Source organism: Ambystoma mexicanum, chromosome 5p (assembly GCF_040938575.1).
Source record: "Ambystoma mexicanum isolate Mex_15411 chromosome 5p, UKY_AmexF1_1, whole genome shotgun sequence".
Classification (NCBI taxonomy): Eukaryota; Metazoa; Chordata; class Amphibia; order Caudata; family Ambystomatidae; genus Ambystoma; species Ambystoma mexicanum.
In genome coordinates, this window is record NC_090930.1 from 165,721,942 (window position 1) to 165,741,777 (window position 19,836).

Genomic DNA, 19,836 nt, shown 5'->3' on the forward strand with positions numbered 1-19,836 from the left:
CAGAGTGTTCCAAGTGTCAGTCCATGACAGGAAAAGCCTTAAGGTAATGGAAGAGGAAACTCCAGGTCGGAAAATCCCCAAAAAGTCACCTATCCTAACTGCTAGTCCCTCGACTGACGAGTCAAGGGAAGACTCCTCGGAGGACGAAGGCCAAGCGGTGTAGGTCGAGGAGTGAGTCCCACCACTCTTCCTCGTCTTTGAAAAAATTGAAGAGGAGGCACAGACAGTCGCCTTCGTCGACTTCATTGGACGATTCCCCAGAAAAGGTTGCATTCCCTGCTAAAAACTCAACACCGGCTGAATGGGAAGCCTTCAGGATGCAAATGTTTAAATATTTGACAAACAAAGCCATGCTCTGACCGTGCCTTCGGATGAAGCCGTAAAGGAGAGGTCTTGATCGAAAGCCTGCACGCCCTCGAGCCTGGGTAAAAGACCTGATCCTCATCGGGAGCCCTCGAGGCCTCGATCTGAAAAAACAAAGGATCAAAAGAAACATGGTGAAAAGTCGAGGTCGTCAAGGCCATCGACACCTTTGACGCCGGTGGTGCCGTCAGCGTCAGGATCCCATTTTGCCCTTCCATGTGGCACTTAAAGGGTGGCTAGGAACGGGGAGTCTCCGGAGTCTAATCCGGCAGTCGACAAGAACCTGACTAAAATATACTGCCCGTCAGTAGCGACCCTGACTACCTGTCCAAACACCAGACTCCGGAGAGTCTGATGGTTCAGGCAGCTACAGCTACTTCAAAACAGGTAGCGTACCCTAGCATCCCTCCTGATGGAGACAACAAGCGTGTAGATGGATGGGTGAGGAAGGTATTTTCTGCAGAGAGCATGGCACTGAAATCTGCCAACTCTGTATTACAAATGTAATCAATAAACTCCACTTGTGCCCTCGCAACATTTTCGTACACTCTGTGGGACTATATTCATGGCGGCAGATCACATTCCCGAAGGGGAGTAAAGGGACGGTTTCTTGGCTATTGTTAGGGACGGCAAAGAGGCCATGTGCGAGTCCCTTCAATCAGGATCGCATCAGCAGATCCATGGCTGCCAGCACTATCATGTGCAGATTTGCGTAGTTGAAGTCTGGTTTTACACCGGATGTGTAACCTAGGCTTCTCAGCATGCCTTTTGATGGGTCTCATGTTTTTGGCAGCAAGGCTAATGAGATCCTTGAGTAGTTGCAGACCTCAAAGTTGGCAGCCAGATCTTTAGGCGCCGATATTGGGCAACCTTAGCCTTTTTGTCTTAGTGGGCAACCTTGGAGGGGTAGATCTTTTCACTACTACTCCCCAGTTGGAAGGGTGAGAGGAATGGCCAGTCAACGAAGCCAAAGATTTCCTTGTGGTGGACGAGGTAGAGGCGCAAAGCCAGCTGAAGCAGCAGCCTCCACAAAACCACTCTGAGGTCTTGAGCCACAGTTCACCAGTGGGGGTCCGACTCCATCTGCAAGAATGGCGAGACATTACTTTGGATGCTTGGGCTTTGGAAACCAACGGTTATTGCCTTCCTTTTATAAGAAGACCTTGGAACAATCCACCGGGAAACCACTCTTTGAGGATTCCGGATCCGATCGTTGTGCAGGAAATGTTAACCCTGCTAGAGAAAGGTGCTATAGAACCAGTACCTGTAGCGGAGAGGAACAAGGGATGGTACTCCCCATATTTATTGATCCCCCAAAAAGGACTGAGGGTTGAGACCCATTTTGGACTTGAGATACTTGAACAAGTTCCTCAGGAAGTACAAGTTCAAGGTGGTCCCACTTTCTCAGATCCTTCACGCCCACCAATTACAGGATTGGTTGGTGTCATTGGACCTTCAGGATGCTTATTTTCATGTGCCAATCCATCTCAAGCACAGAAAATACTTGAGGTTCGCGGTTCTCATTTTCAGTTTAAAGTTCTGCCATTCGGGCTGACCGCTGCCCCGAGGATTTTCACCAAACTGATGGCAGTGGCAGGGTGTCTCAGGAGAGGGGGGCGGGGGGGATACACGTCTACCCCTACCTGGTCGATTGGCTGATCAGGGCGCATTCTCCAGAACAAGCTCTGGATCATCTGTCAACCTGCCACTCTTCAAAGACTTGGCTTCTCCCTCAATTACAAGAAGTCCCATATGACACCTTCCCAAAGGCTCCAGTACATCGGAGCTGTACTAGACACGCCCTTGGGAAAGAGCTTGCCACCCGAGGTGAGGGCTCAAAACATTCTTCAGATGGTTACCAGGTTTGTGTGGACAAACTCTGCTGGCCTTCGATTTATTTGAGGTTGCTCGGCCTCATGGCATCCTGCATTTTTCTGGTGCCGTAGGTCCGTTTGAGAATTGGATTGCTTCAATGGGCTCTAATAACACTGGTCCTAGTTCTCAGGAAAAATGTCTGACCAACTTCAGATTCCATCCAGGGTCTCGCAGGATCTTCTGTGGTGTGCCTGGGATGATAATCTGAAGGGAGAACCCTTTTGGCAACCATGGCCGGAGATTACAGTAGTGACTGATGCCTCGTGCATGGGGTGGGGAGCCCATGCCATGATCTGACCATCTGTGATCGGCCTCCATCAGAGTCCAAAATACACATCAATCTTTTGGAGCCGAGGGCAATCAGACTAGCGCTGAATGCCTACCTGCCCTCTTCCCGGGGAAGGAATGTCCTGATAATGACTGACAACACAGTGGCTATGCACTACTTCAACAAAAGAGGAGGCGTAAGGTCACTACCACTGTGCAGAGAGTATATGCAGGTATGGTACTGGGCAATTCGAGAAGGCATCTCCCTATTGGCAGTTCACCTAGCCGGAGAGGAGAACACAGTGGCAGACTCTCTGAACAGGCAGAGCAGTCTCTCACAAGTGGGAACTAGCTCAGGAAGTCCTTCAAGAGATCTTCACCCTTTGGGGAACCCATCAAGTGGATCTGTTTGCGACCAGTATGAACCGAAGGTACGAACTGTACTGCTCCGGGGAATTTCTTCCAAGAGGAGCTCTAGGAGACGCATTTGTGGTGGACTGGGAGTTTCCACTCCCGTACCAGTTTCCTCCAGTCCCAATCCTTCCTCATGTAATCAGGAGGTTGAGAAGGTTCAGGAAAAACATGATTCTAATTGCTCCAGCTTGGGCCAAGAGAACGTGGTACCTGGACCTTCTGGACATGTCCATCGGTCCTCTGATGCGTATTCCACAAAGAGAGGACCTTCTCTCACGAGAGGAGGGTCAGGTTCTCCATCCAGAGGTCAAAACTCTCAAACTTCATGCTTGGTTTCTGAAAGACTGAGATACAAGGATTGGGACCTCCCAGATGACATGATGGAGGTGTTGCTTTCGGCCAGCAGACCAGCAACAAAATATTTGTACCGTTGCTGTTGGAATACGTTTTGAAACTGGTGCAAGGAAAATGTTGATCCTTTTCTGTGTAAAACACCGGATGTCCAATCTTTTCTTCTATCGTTGGCTAATTTGGGCCTTCAGATAGGTACCATCAAAGGCTACTTGGCAGCGCTATCGATGGTTAAGCGCTCTTCAGAGAAATGCTCGGATTTCAAAATGCAACTGGTGACTCAATTTCTAAAGGGGCTCATTAATGTGTTCCCTCCAACTCCTTTCCAGGTTCCGGTTTGGGGCCTTAATCTGGTTTTGAAATTCCTGATGTGTGCTCCATTTGAACCTCTGCACACATGTCCGCTAAGGTTGTTAACCTTTAAGACAATCCTATCGATGGCTCTGACATCCGCCCGTAGAGTGAGCGAGTTGCAGGCACTTTCCTCCAAGCCACCCTTTAATGCCTTCCACAAGGACAGGGTTTTTGTTTAATTTTAATAAACCTATTTTATTGGTAATTTAAACACATTTATACACCATATCAACAGTTCCCCCCCCCCTGCCCCCTTCCACCCCCCCATCCCGGGTTGATTCCTTGGTCTGTTCATGTTTGCCACTCCATGCATCACCTCCAGTAGTATGTCGCCTGTAATGTTCAAGATAGGACCCCAGTGCTCCCGCCATTGCCCACCAATAGTTCTCAGATTTCACATTCTTCCCACTTTCCCCAGATCTTCGTAGCTTTTGCAGGGCACTCCCTTGCCGTGTATATTCTGTGTTCTTTTGTCGCGCAGATGTCCATTTCGTTGACCCATTGGTCGACTGTTGGGCATTCCGGTGCACCCCATTTCTGTGCTATGTCCCGCTTTATCAGGCCCATTGCTGTGGAGAGAAGAATACCCTCCCATTTGTTCGAGGCGTTTTCATCCAGAGCGCCCAGTAGCATTATTGCGGGTTCTAGTGTTATTGTGCGGCCCAGCGTTCTTGTAAGTACTTGTGAGCATTGTGTCCAGAAGTCTCTGATCTTGGGGTAGTCCCAGAGGAGATGAAAAAAAGTGCCCTCCTCCCCCCGGCATCTCAGGCAATTGGGGTCTGCTGCCCTTCCCCAACCGAAAAGGGTCACGCGGGGGTAGTATACCCTGTGAAGTATTTTGAGCTGTACCAGTCTTATTCTGGAGTCTATTGCGATTTTGCGAGGGTGCATGAGGACCTGAATCCAGTCCTCGGGGTCAATATCCCCAATATCCCGCTCCCATCTAGTTTTGAGGCTGGCCAGTTCCAGAGTAGCGAATGCATTGATGGCCTTATACAGTATAGTCGTTACCTTGGTGGGGGAGATGTTGTGGCAGTAGGTTACGTTCCAGGGGTGTATAATCTGGTGCGTCAGCAAGTTCTTGCCTGTAACCCCTGAGAGCGTGTGTTAGTTGTGTATAGTGATAGTTCTGCTGCCGGGATTCCAAATTTCTGTTGGAGTGTTTCAAACGGAAGGATGGCGCCATCCGCGATAACATCTCCCACTGTTATCCCGGCCCTCACCCATCGGGTCCATGTAGTCAGTTTTTTAACCTCCGTCAGCATATGATTGCCCCATAGTGGTTGTGCCGTGGTGATCCTGTTCTCCCAGCCTTTGCGTCTATGGGCCTGCTTCCAGACAATCGTGATATGGGATGAAGTAGTTTGTGCGGGGGGTCGGGGTAGGCTTTGGTATAGTGTTCGGATTGGTGGGGTGTCCTGGGTAATTGGTAATTCCGCTCTGATGTGTGGGAGTTCTGGGTCCCCATGGAGGTCATTAACTATATTTAATTGACTGGCCCAGTAATAGGATCTGAGATGTGGTACTCCTATGCCCCCCTCCCAAACAGAGCGCTGCAGCGTGGCTAGTGCTATTCGGGGCTGCCCCCCCCCCCTCCATATTAGTTTCCTTAAGATGCCCTCTACCCGGGTGAACTCAGAATTTGGTATGGCTAGAGGGGCGTTCTTCAGGACATGGAGGAAACGTGGAAGTGCCATCATCTTGAATAGGGCCGCTCTCCCCATGAGTGTTAGTGGCAGGAGCCTCCAGTGCTGTACGTCACCATTGAAGCGGTCGATCAGGAGGGGTGTAGATTATGCAACACATAGTTTGATAGTGTCCCAGTGACCCATATGCCCAGGTAACGAAAACCTTCCCTCTCCACTCGACATGGGGTGTCCCGGGGAATTGCCAGATCATCGCCTTTAACCGAGAAGAGGACTGATTTCCCCCAGTTTACCCTGAGGCCACTGAAATTGCCGTAGGTCATCAGCATTCGGGCTATGATGGGGCATGCATGGTCCGGGTTGCTCAAATACAACAGTAGGTCGTCTGCGTAAAGGGAGAGTTTATTCTCCCGTCCGTTTGGCCATTGGAATCCGGACCATGTAGTTACTTGTCGGAGCCATCGGGCTAGTGGCTCGATTGCCAGGGCCAAGAGAAGGGGGGGACAGTGGGCAGCCCTGTCGAGTGCCTAGGCCCAGTGGGAAGGTTCTAGAGGTCCAACCGTTTACTCTAACTGCGGCCAAGGGTGCCTCGTATAGAAGTTGAACCCAGCTGAGAAAGGTTTCGCCTATGCCCATACGCCGCATTATTGTCCAGAGTCTTGCCCGTACCACCGAATCGAACGCTTTCTCAAAATCAATTGCAAGCAACGCGAGTGGTGTATTAAGGGTTGGGGCCCTTTCCAGGAGCAGGTGTAAACGTCGTAGGTTCATTCTGGTCGATCTTTGCGGCATGAAGCCGCATTGATCTTGATGGACCAGAGCCGTTATGACCATTTGGAGCCTATTTGCCAATACTTTGGCCAGGATTTTAGTTTCACTATTAATGAGCGATATCGGTCTATACGACTTACATTGGTCGGGAGGTTTCCCTTGTTTGGGAATGACCACGATATTGGCGGTTCGTAGGTCCGGGAAGGGTGCCCTGCGTCTTGGCGACTAGGAACAGATCACAAAGGGGGGCCGCCATCTTGTTGGTGCCTAACTTCTTCCAGGTCTTGGCCGGGAAGCCATTTGGGCCTGGTGTTTTCCCCAATTGTAGTTGGGTCATGGCCTCCGCAATCTCAGCTTCATCCATTTCCCTATCCAGATGTGCTCTTTGGGGTTCCGACAACTGCGGGAGCGTGATCTCCTCCAGAAGGGATGATTCCGTGGGGGCCGTTGGAGCGGCGTAGAGCGAGGAATAAAAGTTGGCAAATGCCTCTGCTATTTCTGGGTCTGTTTGCGCCGGTCTGTCTGGGCTATCTGTAATTAATCTAACATGTCTGTGCCCTTCCTCCCGTCGCTCCAGCCACGCCAATAGTTTACCTGCTTTATCTCCCTGTTCATAAATTCTGGTTTTGGACTCCCTGTGTGCCTGTCTGGCGTTGTCCAGCGCTGTGTTATGCAGGGTAGATCTGGCCTTTAACAGGGAGCGGTGTGTTTCTGGGGTAGCGTCAGCGATGTAATTGGTTTCCCACTTTTCTACCTCAGTTACTTTCCTATGATGTTCTCTCCTTTTGTTGCATATCCAGGCCATCATCTCCCCTCTAAGTACCGCCTTGTGTGCTTCCCAAAGTGTCACTGGGTCCTCCACCGAGCCTGTGTTAATTTCGAAGAATTCGTCTGACTTTACAGTAATATGCTCCACGAATTCAGGGAGGCCCAGGTAGTAGCTGTTTAATCTCCATGTTTTGGGCGGTAGGGGACGCTCTGATATGCCGCGGGGGAGGAGCTCTGCCGCCTTTACCCTATATGCTTCGGGGGTTGGGAAGAAAAAAAAATCTAACCTGGATAGGGATGCGTGTGCTCCAGAGTGGAAGGAGAATCCACGGTCTGTTGGGTGTAGTTCTCTCCACACGCCGCTCAGACCGAGCGCCGATGCAAAGGTCGCTAGACCCGTGGGCCTGCGCGGGTTCCGGTTGCGGATATGGGTCCGGTCGAGTGTTACACGTAACATTAAAATCCCCTCCAAGGATCCACAGCTCCGTCTGTCGTTGCGCCATCAGGGCCGTCACCTCCCCCAGGAGAGCCTCCCCCAATCCCGGTGGGGAATATATCGCTAGAATAGCCATTGTCTCCCCCCAGAGTCGTTTATGCAGGAGGATCAGGACCCCCCGGGAGCCCATAGTATACCCTGCGTGGTACGTCGCCCGATATTTGGATCTGCGGAAAAACTGGCAGTTTGAGTCTGCTAAGTGGGTCTCAGTTAGAAGAGCTACATCAGGGGAGCGTCTGTTAAGAAACTGTAGGATCAGTCGGCGTTTTATACTTGAGCCCATGCCATTCACATTCCATGTGAGGAGCTTAAGAGACCTATGGCGTTCATTAGACATCGATGAGGCTTGTGTATTTTGGCAATCGGGGTCGCTATGTTGTTGTGTAGCCATTACTGTCTAGAGGTTTATGGTGTTGTGCTCTGCGGGCGCGTGGTGTGTATGAACTTAAACATTGTGTTCGCATTTGGTGGGAGCGTGGGCGGCGAGCACTGTGTTTGGTGAATTCGCTATGGACGTTTGACTGGTATGGTTCCCCGGAAAAAGATGAACATAATACAACTTCCCTTCATGAAGTATCTGTCGCCCGAACTCTACTGGCGCCTAAAAACTGTCGCCAGGTTAACTTAACATGAATTGTTCACACTACCCCTCTGACTTACTATACCCTTGTGGGTCTGGTGTCTCAGTCTCAAGTCGGGGGCATGGCGGCCGCCGGTGGCATGGTGTGTTACTGGTGACTGCGGTTCATGTGATCCGTTGCAGGGGGATGGGGGTAATCCGCCATCGATGATACACCCGGAGGAGTGTTCCTTGCAGGTTGTTGCCGGGAGAAGTGACCGGAGGAGTGTTCCTTGCAGGTTGTTGCCAGGAGAAGTGATCGGGCATTGAGTATGCCGTGAATCAGCCCGTTTACGTGTCCAGCCGCTGCACATCTTTTTTTCTTAAACATCCGTTATTCATTGGGGTCTCCGTCTGGTTCGATTGGGACATCCGGTCTGGGTAGCTGTGCAGGTCTTTCTCCGATTGCGATTTTGATTCGGTCCAGTCCAGTCCCCCCCAATGTGAGTTTCTGCCCATCTCCAGGCCTCCTGCGGGTCAGTGAAATGGACAGTTTTGCCCTCATGCAGGATTTTCAGTTGGGCTGGGAACAGCAGTCCGTATTTCACGTTCATGGAGCGTAGTTTCCTCTTTGGGTGTTCAAAGGATTGCCTGGCCCGTTGGACCTCACGGGCGTAGTCTGGAAAAAAGGCTATTTTCGCTCCGTTATGTCATTGATCCTTTGGTACGGGCCATTTGTAGGATGGCGTCTCTGTCGCGGTAATTAAGCAGTTTTGCGATGATTGTCCTCGGGAGGGGGGGGACCCGGGGATCGGGCATCCTGTGGGCATGCGGTGTGCATGCTCCACCGAGAAAAATTTTGAGAAGGTCTTTGGTGCAAAGAGATCCGCCAGCAATTCCTCCAGGAAGAGTTCCACGCTGGGTCCCTCCGCACGCTCCGGTAGTCCCAGGATACGAATGTTGTTGCGGCGGGACCTTCCCTCTCACTCGTCGACTCGGGCCTCCAGGGTTTTCAGTCGGTTCAATGTTTGCGCAAGTTGTTGGTGTACCCCGCTCAGGTCATCCTCCACTCCGGAGATTCGTTGTTCTGTTTCCCCGGTCCGGGATGATAGTTTCTGGAGGTCGTGGCAGAGGAAGGAGACTTCGGTGGAGATGGTGTCCATCTTCTGCTCCACCGAGGCGCGCAAGTTTTCGATGGCGGCCATCACGACCTTTAATGAGTGGTTCCTTTGGCGGAGAGGGGGTTACCCTCGCGTCCTCTGTGCTTAGTGCCGTGGTTGTGCTCGTGGCGTATTGGTCCATGGTGTATTGGGTCGAGGTTTTCTTATTCCTTTGCTTGCCCATGGTATTGCTTTGCGTGGGTCGCTTGTTGCCTGTTTAGAGGGGCTGTTTTTTCCCGCCTCATCTCGGGCCTCTACCGTGCTCTTGTAGCTTGCTTACAGTGTTAGTCTCAGGAGCCTTAAGCAGTAGTGGTCTCCTTGAGGTTCTGTTCACTGATGAGTTGTTCGGGGTATCACCTCATTTATCTTGCCTCCTTAGTACCTTGAAATACATTGTTCGTATGTATTTCCGTATCAAGGAGGGCCAACTCGCCTACTCAGTTCTCCCCTCGCATCGCAAAGATGGTTCCGTTCAGTATTCCACAAGGTTCTCGATTATCTCCTCCCCAGGCGGCTGCACCGCAGCAGGAGTGTGATAGGCTGCCTCGCCAGGTTGCCAGGTGCCGTGGGATGTCGGTGGTCGGGCGGGGAGGAAGGAGGGTCACAGGCCCTTCACGTCTTTTCCCGCCATTCTGGTTTGGTCCTCTTGACTTGATCTCTCGGGCTCCGCCCGCCCAAGAGCCGAATGGCGCTCCGAGGCACCGCTGCCCGGGAGTGGCGTTGTTACGCGGGTCGATTCCACCGTCGCGTGCCAGTGGGGGAAGATCGCAGAGTCCGCTCGCCCTCGGCAACAGGATATGGTCCACCGCTGTGCAAAGTCTGTGGTTTGAATAACACCCAGTTGCTCCGAGGGTATTTAGTACCGCATCTGCTCCGACAGTTGAGATTCGCAGCTGCCCACGTTTGTCTTCACTCTACTTCATCGCGACTTGGAGGCGGCCATCTTGGTTGGGCCCGCGCGATACGTTCTTACAGTTTACAATGCCGATATCTTGCGTTTTCCGGCGTGGATCCGGCCCCTTTCACGGCTAGGTGCTGCTATTGTGTTCGGCTGCCCGGATTTATTAGCAATTTCACCTTTTCGTAACGCAGGATATTACAGGATTCTTCAGGCGGCCATCGGAGCGCAGACGAGTCACGTCCTCATCGCTCGCTGGCCACGCCCCCCCGGACCGGGTTGTTTTAAGGGTCAAACCCTCCATTTTGCCAAGTTGTTTTGGACTTCCATTTGAGTCGGAACATTGTTCTGCCTTCCTTCTGTCCTCCACCTCATCCTGGTAAGGAAGAGGAAAGACTCCACAGGTTGTACTCTAGGAGAACGCTAAGCTTTTACGTCTCGAATGTCTAAATTGAGAGTTGATTACCAACTTTCAATCGGATACACAGGATACAAGCTAGGTCAGGCTGTTTCCAAATAGACCTTGTCTAGATGGATAATTCGCACAATATCAGAATGCTACAGACTGGCAGGTAAAGATCCTCCTGAAGGTTTGAGAGCTCATTCCACCAGGGGCATGGCTACATCTACAACCCTTCAAAGGAGTGTTCCAATTAGAAATATCTGAAGCTGCAACGTGGTCTTCCATCCACACGTTTACAATACCTTACTGCTCAGGATGGTACGTTTGGCAAAGCAGTACTTTGCTCTGCCCTTGAAAATGTTTAAATTGTAATTCTACACCCTTCTCCAAACATAATACTGCTTTGGAAGTATGTCAAAGATGAGGAATACGTGGGAGTACACAAGCCATTCGAAGAACAAGTTACTTGCCCCTGGTAACATTCTTTCGACTGGATGTTCCTCCCACGTATTCCCCATCGCCCTCACAACCTACCCCTCAATAGAATTTCCTGTGCTATTACAGCTTCCGCTCCACCAAGGCTGAGTACTCTCATGCCTGTATTTAAGCGAGCTATATATACCCTTCGATGACATCACCATCAACTGAGGCCTTCGAAGGACATAGATTCGACGCCATCGGCACACAGCACCCTCTGCCGAAAAATATTTTCCGAAGCAACTGAAGCTGGACATTACATGTTCCATCAAAGAAGAGGAATACGTGGGAGGAACTCTACCAGGGTTAAGTACCATTTTCTTTCCTGACAATGCACACCCTCCATCTTCCACGAGCTGAAAACTAAAACCATGGTTTGGGATAGATCCCAAAATGTTGCCAAGTTAAGGCTCAAAAGAAGCATCCCAGCACCCCTTGTCCCTATTCGTTAAAACCTGACACTCGCAATCTCACACGCCTTATATGTTACTTGCACTTTAACATCTTGCCCACATTTGATTACACAGGAGCTTCGCGAGGAATTTGTTATGAGGAAAGGCGTTGTCGCCTGTGTAAGCACGCCATTGAAACTACGCCATTGAAACTAGTCGACATATCCTCACTGCAGGTCCAGTGCTGCGTGAGAGATGAGGGTTACTGCAACTTTGAGTTCTGTCGCTGTTTGGCTGTCTGATCAATTTATTCTGCCGAATCCGTGGTCGTTACATCTGTTGCTTTTCATATTTGTAAGGAAGCTCTCAGACTTTTTAGTGCAATTTTGATGTAAATATTGCCTTGCCTATTTGTTCATTTTCTATATTTGTCATTTTAGAATTGTGTTGCTGTTGTTTATTTGTGGTTCTTGTATATTACATTTTTCTTATTTTAAATGTTTTAGTGCTGAAGCCTTTTGTTACAAAGCCAAAGAGCACTTCAATAAAATGTCAAATGTGTCTTTCTCAACCTTACTGAGAGGAGCTGTTATTGAACCAATTTGCATGAAGTCTGTCTAATCGTCTCTCAGGAGCAATTTTGAATCCTGTGAGTCTATTTCCACCGAACTAGGCCAGTTGAGGCTTCACATGTGTTAGGAATGATCCCTCTCTAGGACATTTTCCCTCCACATTCTATGGACCCACAAATGTTTTGCTTTTTGTTTTTGAACCTGTCCTGGTGTTTTACAGGGAAGTGAAGCCTTCAGCTTTACTACCTTTGGCCTTTTGCTAATTTGTTGTGGGTAAACTGATCAGTCATTCAGACTATTAGTACTGGGAGACTGTTTCCATTTTCCTTTTAGCTTTTTGGTAACCTTTTACACATCTTACAGTGCAGTGGGGGATACTTTTGTACAGCCCTAGTCTTTTACACTTGGGGGGGGGGGGGGGGGGGGGGGATTTTGGTTACTTTTTATATGCGCCTAAAGACAAGCTGGTGCCAGCAGATAGCTTTTTGCCATTGTTTCATTATTTTTAGTGTGCACACTCTCATTTACTGCGCATGGCTACTAAACATGGCTAGGGCCTAAAATGGCCATGTCACGAGATTTTTTGCTTGTCCTTTGGCCATACTGTTACGCTTTCCTCCTGCCTTCTCCGGTCAGGAAATCCCACATAAGGCCCTACACTGGCCTGGAAAAGCTGCTGTTTTCGTGGGCTAGTGATTCCTGGGGGGTGGTGGGGGCGGGGAGAGGTCAGTGGTGCCAGAGAGTCTGGGGGTGTGTGCATGAGTGAAACCCACTGCTGGCTATTTGAATGGTGCAGATCCTTACCATTGGTGAGCTTGGACTTGCTTCCAGCCAGTATTTAGGACGAGAAGAGTACTCCTGCAGCCATTTCTTCAGATTAGCATGGAGTTAAGTATATCTATTTATATATTTTTTGTACAGCGCCACTCACCCGAAGGCCTCCGAGTGTTCACAAGACAGAGACCTAGAACACTAGATTTAAACGACTCCTGAACAGACCCAGCATCCTTTCCTGTGATTGGCCTGATGAAGTCCTGCTGGACTACCTGATCTACGAAGGCCTTCAGCAGTGCTTCAATCCTTCGACTGGTGGGACCAACCATTCTCGACGCATTCTCGAGGATCCAGTCATCCCGAGCCTTCAGAAGTGTCTCTGGTCCACCAGCTCTCCAGTGGGCTACCTCAGTAGAATCGCCGCCTTTCTGCATTTGTTTCCAAACTTCAGTGGTCGCCAGCTTGTGCCACAAGTCTCCTTCCTGCCACGTTTAGCTTCCCAGCATCCAAGGGATCCTGCCCTGGAAGGTCGTCTTCAACCGTGACTGTAAAGACTCCTGCTGTCGCCTTTGTGCATTAGGTATTGCTGGAACTCTCCTTCCCCCCATCTGGTGCAGTGTTCTGAAGAAGTCTGCATCGGGGCCTTCTGTATTTCCTCTTTGCAAATGGTACACTCATTATCCTGGAACTGACCAGAAGAATCATACTAGCACATGCAGCTCCTGAGCACTTTCTACTGGATCCAACCGCGGGCCAGCTTAGTTCCAACAAGCCACCCTCTCCAATTTACATACCTAGTAATCTGGTAAAATCAGAATCGGGGGCTATTTAATGCCAAAGCATTCACCTTCCCCTCTTATCCTTCGACTATTCCATCGTTTTTTTTAATCATCTGATCAAAAAACCTGTTTCTGAAAGATGGAATCATATTTTACATACCTATAACTTGCTGAATCTCTTCTGGAACATTTTCACCACCACAGGAACTCTGCCTGCATACGCTCACTCTCCTAAAACGCTTTGACTTTTGGGTACAAGGCCTTATACATCCATAGGGATTGGACTTATAAAGTTAGTGCAACATTCTTGTGAACTGGTTTCATTCTACCACATCCCTACCTTCTTGAAGTTACTGTATGCATTCCTACAAACCTAAAGGTGACTGTATATACGTTTTGAAAACTGAGTATTGTGCGATATTACTACCAGTTTATTTCATGTCTTGGTGTGCGTTTTGGACCTATACTTAATATAGTATTTTTGTACTTGCCTGTCTAAATTGAATTATTGTGTGGACTCATTGTGGACCACTGACCCCACTCACTTTCTCCTGAGACTAAGCCTTGACCACTCTCCACGCTTAGCTTGATTGGGTTTGGCTAACCTCTCAGAATTCCCCTGTTTAGTAGAACTAGTGTGGCTTCCTAAAATCTGTCCTCCAGGCGAGATTCTAGAAATTCATCTTTACATCGATTCATAGGCAGTTAACTACTTAGGCCACAATGCCCTTCAGGTCACCCTTGAGCCATAGATCAAGCCAGAAAGCATGCCTCGCCTCCGGTAAGTCTGCTTCAATAATAAATCTCACTTTCTGTGTGTTTGTCTTTTTGTCAGTCAAAAATCCATTGCTGTTGCTCTCCTCCGCTTGACCATTTCTCCTTCATTGTCTCATGTGAAATTCTGAATCACCCTTTCAACATGCTCATCTGAAGAGCCATGTCAATCCTCCCCTCTGGGCAACTTATTGCCTCCTGAAAATGTTTCCATCCAGTCCCTCTTTGACTGTGTCTTTGAATCACTCTTCGCCCAAAGTAATAGGTTAGCATGTATTTCACCTGTATTCTCCTCCACTTCTGTTCCCCCCACTGTTAGATTTCTGAGGCTTCTGGTCTGCTAGAGTAGTATAGGGAAGATCAACGCGATTGAAGATTTAAACATGAGTCCTCTAGATTTTACCTTTTTGGAGGTATGAATTCTGTCTCGAGGTCAGGATTTTTGATATGAATGGTTTGAGCATGTTTTAATAAGCTGCCTTCTGGGTTTGTGTGCTGGGTGTTTCTTTCCCAATACACTATGCATTCTTTCCACTCCGAAGACTGGCGATCAGCGGGTCTAGGACTTTCTTCAACCAATCTTTTCTTTCTTTGATTGATGGACTCTAGGATGTTCACAGCTGAGCTTTCCAGCTCGTGATCCAGACCGTTTCATTTTTCCTGTCTGCAGTGTGTAGACGTTTTGGCAACACACACCGTTGTATGTAGTATGTGGTCCTTTAGCAGACTTTACACTGCGTCGCTGTAGCCGGCTTCCTGTGCCTCCCTTCAGGCACTTAGTTTTATACCCACAGAGGTCTACTCTGTTGCCATTGGTCACACATGGGGATCTTGAGTTGGGCCCTGAGCTGGCCGCTGCCCTTAATGCCTTCCCATTTTTCCAGTGACTCTACCCGTTATGCTTTTTTGGGGATCCACGAGTCGCTCCTTATTCTTATGGACCTCCTCTCCAGCTTTCGGTCTTTGGGTTACCAGCTGTGCCCTGCTTCAATCTTGGTTGCCCACATGCCACCTCTCCACCCCCCCCCCCCTTGCATCGACGGCTGCCATGAGACATGGGGGTAAAGGAGAAGCTTTCCTCACTCCCATTCCCTCCTTTCCAGCAGAAACCGGTTGCTATCTTCCTTGCCAAGGACTGCTTGCTTTTTCGAATAGCTCCAGTCCCCTGGCTGCTAATCCTTTTCCCTTTGTTCCCGCTGTTTTAAATGCGCCATGGAATCTATGGGGTCACCTTCAAATCATCTAGACTGTTCCAACAGAATCTCATATGAGCTTCCTCGCTTCTCTTCAAGTATTATTGGCAACTACTGGCGCTAGGCTCATCACAGTTGCACACTTCCCAGAGGGCCATTGCTGGTGCCCTGCTTTGGACTAGCACCCTAGTCACTTCCTCCATCATGGGCCCAGCTGTAGCAGAGTTGTGTTGCAGTGCACAACTCGCCCCCAATCCAGGGTGTAGGGCATGACACTTGACCCATGTGCCTCCTGCAACAGTCTCTCTCGGCAACACGAGTCCTCCATCACCTCCATTACATCTTTTGGTCACCGCCAAGGTTGCTCTACAGGGATCTAAATTAAGATTAGATCAACAGGAGCTAAAAGCTGGTCGTGGGTAGCCGCCATTAACAAGTGAGCAGAAGCAACAACTGGGGAACCAAGAGCTAGTACAAAGCATTTCTGCAAATCTAACTTCCACATAAGATGCAAACCTAATACTTTGCTTATTGTTTTAATAACCCCCATTCCCCCTTAAGCGTTGAATGTCCTATAGATACGTCCTAATGCTTATTTAGAGATGGTCTCAAAGGCTGAGAGGTAAAATCACATAGGTGTGTTTCGCATCAGTTGGCATGGGGAGCCAGACGTAGCTTCTAGGCTGCAGCCAGGCTCTTCTAGTCTACAAGCAGGAGCTAAATCGCTCCAGTCTCCCCTCAGTTTCGAACCCTGCTCTTTCTTCCGAGTGGTCTCGCAACATCTCTGCAACTCTGGATATTTGTTAAAAGGAAGACATGGGAACACGATACCTTCAGCTCCTAATTGTTTAGGCCTCCGCATCAACACCAAAGTGTCTCCGTTTTAAACTTGCATAAAATCTCATTTTGATAGTTTTGATGTGCTATTCATCCCAAAGTTGCATAATTTTGCCAGTATTTGCGCTGGTGATTCATTTGGCATTATGTTGGCTGGCCACACATCTGGACAGATGTTAATTCAAACGTACACTTCATGGTATAGATTCATAAACATAGCCTTGACTTGGGTAATGGCGACAGCTTATTGTAGTAAAATATATATTTTTCTATTTTCTTTGCAGCCACGAAAGCTGTATTTAAATTTCTGTTTATGACTGCAAAGAAAATGTACTTTTCTTTTGTAGACTTTTCTATCCTTGGAGATGTAGAATTATATTCTTGCATTAATTAAAACTGATATGGTTAGATTTCTAATGCTCTAAGATCTGTTGTAACGAGCTGGATACAGTAGGCAAGTGAGATGGATGGCGTTTTCAGATGGAGTTTCTTTATCGGGGGAAGGTGTACCAAGGATCTGATGAATCCTGTCTGACCCGGAAACAGTAGTCTTACTGTAATGTATGCAAGTGATTTCTTAATACACATGAGAAGGTTTTCTGTCCAAGAAGGGCTGAAGGTGCGGGTGGAGAGTGAAGCAATACAATCCTTGGGCTGTCTCTATTACATTTTTTTACCAAAATAAATACATGTATTTTATCCATCAAATGTTTTTTCTTCTTTCTTTATAGGTGCCATATCAATTATTCAGGAATTCCCAGACATCACAATCCTAACTACAGAGGTTCATCCTGTTGCTCCAACGCACTTCGGCCAAAAATATTTTGGAACTGATTAAGAGTATTTAATACATGTATTTGTTTGCTGACACGTTTTTATTACGCTGTGGTGTTTTCGTTGTTTTATAGTTGTGGAAAATCTACAACATTTCTTTGTCCAAGTAGATTGAAGAGGCACATTCCATTATTACGCATTTAAAAAATGTTTAATAGTGTGCTGATAGAAGCGCCTACTTTTTGATTGTTTTAATATGTTTTTATTTGCCCTCTGTAAGGGGGCTGCCTGTTTAAAAAAAATAAAATAAATAAAACTCCAGACAGAGTAATCAATGTTATTTGAAAGTCTTGGATCTAAATAATTGAACATCAATTGCGGAATTCCACCAACCGCTCCATCGCATTCTAAAAGGTTCCCTTCTTGGAGTGAAAGCAATTGGTATGACTTGATGAACGAGCTACACATTTAAATTGATTTGCTGAGCTCGCTCCATGTTTAACAGCCTTTTGCCACAGGTTGTGCATCCCATTCGCTGTGCAGTTTTTCCCAAATACCATTTGATAATCTGTTTTGGATTAACCTTATCGTTACAAACAGAAATGGGGCATAGCACGGTTCGAAACTGAGGGGAGCTTGGAGCCCTGCTTGTGGCCTAGAGGATCTTGGGTAGCTTGACACCAACAGCTACCAGGAGTTAACTTTTGGCTGCTCCCGCAGGCCAACTGATGCCGAGCAAACATACTTATGTGCGTTTCGGACAATCTACAGTTGAACATTTAGGCACATCTGACATTTAAAGCATAAGGGTTTATAAATAATGGAAAAAATTGTTCGCTTCTTATGTTTTAGTTCGATTTGTGGAACATTATGGACTAGCTCCTCGTTCCCCAGTGGTAGCGCCTGGTCACAGGTTGATGCTGGATACCCAGTGCCTGCTTTTAGCTCGTGCTTCTCCAATCTTAATTTCTATCCTTGTGTCAGCAACACTAATATACATCACTGCTGTGTGGGGTTAGCTGATCCTGGCATTACGAAACCTTGAGGTGGTGGACAAGTCTATAGACTGGACATCTGTAGCAATAACCAGTTAGAAAGGACTTGTATTTGGGGTTCTACTTGGATAGCGACACAGGCTAATAGTTTGCATTTATGAGTCCAGAGGGGGTTGCTGTTGGGGAGGAAGAGTGGAGCCCAGCTCTGCTCAAGATCACTGTACTTGATGACTGGAGGGTGGGTAGGATTTCTGGGAAGCTAGTAATAGGTTTAGGTTCCTAAACAAGTAAATATTCTCAGTTGTGGTTACATCCTTTGAGTCTTCTTTACCTAATGTGGTGTGCTAGAGACACAGAATCTAGATGAACTATTAATATTTAAGGGTATTTTTTACATGCTGCTTTTACCAACCCGTTGTTTTTATTTAGTTTGTTTTAAACCTTTTTTAAATTGTATTTCCAAATAATAAACACAACCAGTGTATATGATGGCTGCGACATATCTTCTATGTAACCGTGGCAATTGACTGAATACATATTGAGGTTAGTTTAATTGGGCTAACACCTCATTGAGCTGATATACTATTTTAGATTAAAAGATACACAAATAGCTACTAAAGGTCGCGGGGTAAAGAAAGCATGCAATGGTCAACCAACCTGACACTAGCCCGGGATCATAAATGTTAAGTTGATGGATAACTGGTGACCATGTGCGCTACACCCTGAAAATGTAAATCGTTTGTATACAAAATAGAAGCAATGTTCAGCTGTTATATTCAAGACATGTTTCTGTAATAGTTTGCCGCCAACATGTGTTTCGACCTTTACTAACCGGTCTTCAGGGCTTTGATTTAGAGTTGATTAAGAGTAACTAAAATATGCCAACACCAATTGCTGATCTTGTGTGTCCTGCTTATTCCTTGAAGTCTATAATGGCCTCAGTTCCTTGCTAGTCTTGTACCAATCTCTCACTTGTGTATATTCTGCCTGGACGGTAGTTCTATTGCAGATTGTTTCCAAAATGCATCTAGCTGTTTCAATATCCCTTTCTAAGTGATATTGAATACCAAAATACTTTCTCAATATATCCAATGATAAGGCCTTCGCCTGCCTCTACTTCTGATAAAGTAGGATACTAAGAGATTGGTACAAGTTTATCAAGTAACTGAGGCTATTGTAGACTAAAATGAATATGCAGGACACTCAAGATCAGCAATTGGTGTTGGCATAGTTCAGTTACTTTAACGGATTAGCCTGCGTCGCATCTAGAAAAATGTGATTGTTAACATATGCCACACTTGGATGCGCCACTTCTAGATAGAACTATAAATGATAGCATGTGCCACGCTTGGTCGGAATACTCAACCTAGCCTGCATCACATCTAGATAGAAATGGGGTTTTCTTTGCATATACCACACTCAGATGGAATTCTTAAGTTTAGTCCGCAACATCTAGATGGTAATGTGATTCAATGATTGACATGCGATTCACCAAGCCTGGACCAAGCGTGCAATCATGAATCGATAACCAACTCACTAACAATCTCACCCCTCTGCATACACCTCTCAAACTCTAAACAAACACAACCACAACTCTATAGCACAACAAACCACACAAACTTCACTACACTGCAACAACAAAACACATCACAGACTCTCACAACAGTACACGACGACTACCAAGTGGAAAGCACTGCAAGCCCAGCCAACGGACCCACCGGGCTGAGGCCGCCAACAGCACATCATGGCTCTCTTGCACTTTTCTAGCTTATTCCCGCTAACTCGCTCCCCTCCTTCCTTTTTTTCAGAGCCACCAGAGCGACATGGGACCACTCCGGTGGTGATAGTGTGTGATACAAATATCCTTTAACATTAACATATGATTGAACGGCACTGACCCATCTTCACTCACCATTTCTCACCTCTTCCATCAAATATTTTAGT

At 47.6% G+C, this 19,836-nt stretch overlaps 1 protein-coding gene across 2 annotated transcripts in view; it reads left to right on the forward strand.

The window, feature by feature from the left end:
- UPRT (uracil phosphoribosyltransferase homolog) overlaps positions 1–17,218 on the forward strand; it is a 183,882-nt gene extending 166,664 nt beyond the window's left edge. For both annotated transcript variants that reach the window (XR_011274137.1, XM_069612581.1), the window contains one exon: positions 16,855–17,218. Coding sequence is in view for 1 of the 2 variants with exons in the window: in XM_069612581.1 (XP_069468682.1) it covers positions 16,855–16,961 (107 nt within the window). In the remaining variant the exon portion in view is untranslated. The remainder of the gene's footprint in view (positions 1–16,854) is intronic.
- The last annotated feature ends 2,618 nt before the right edge of the window (positions 17,219–19,836 follow it).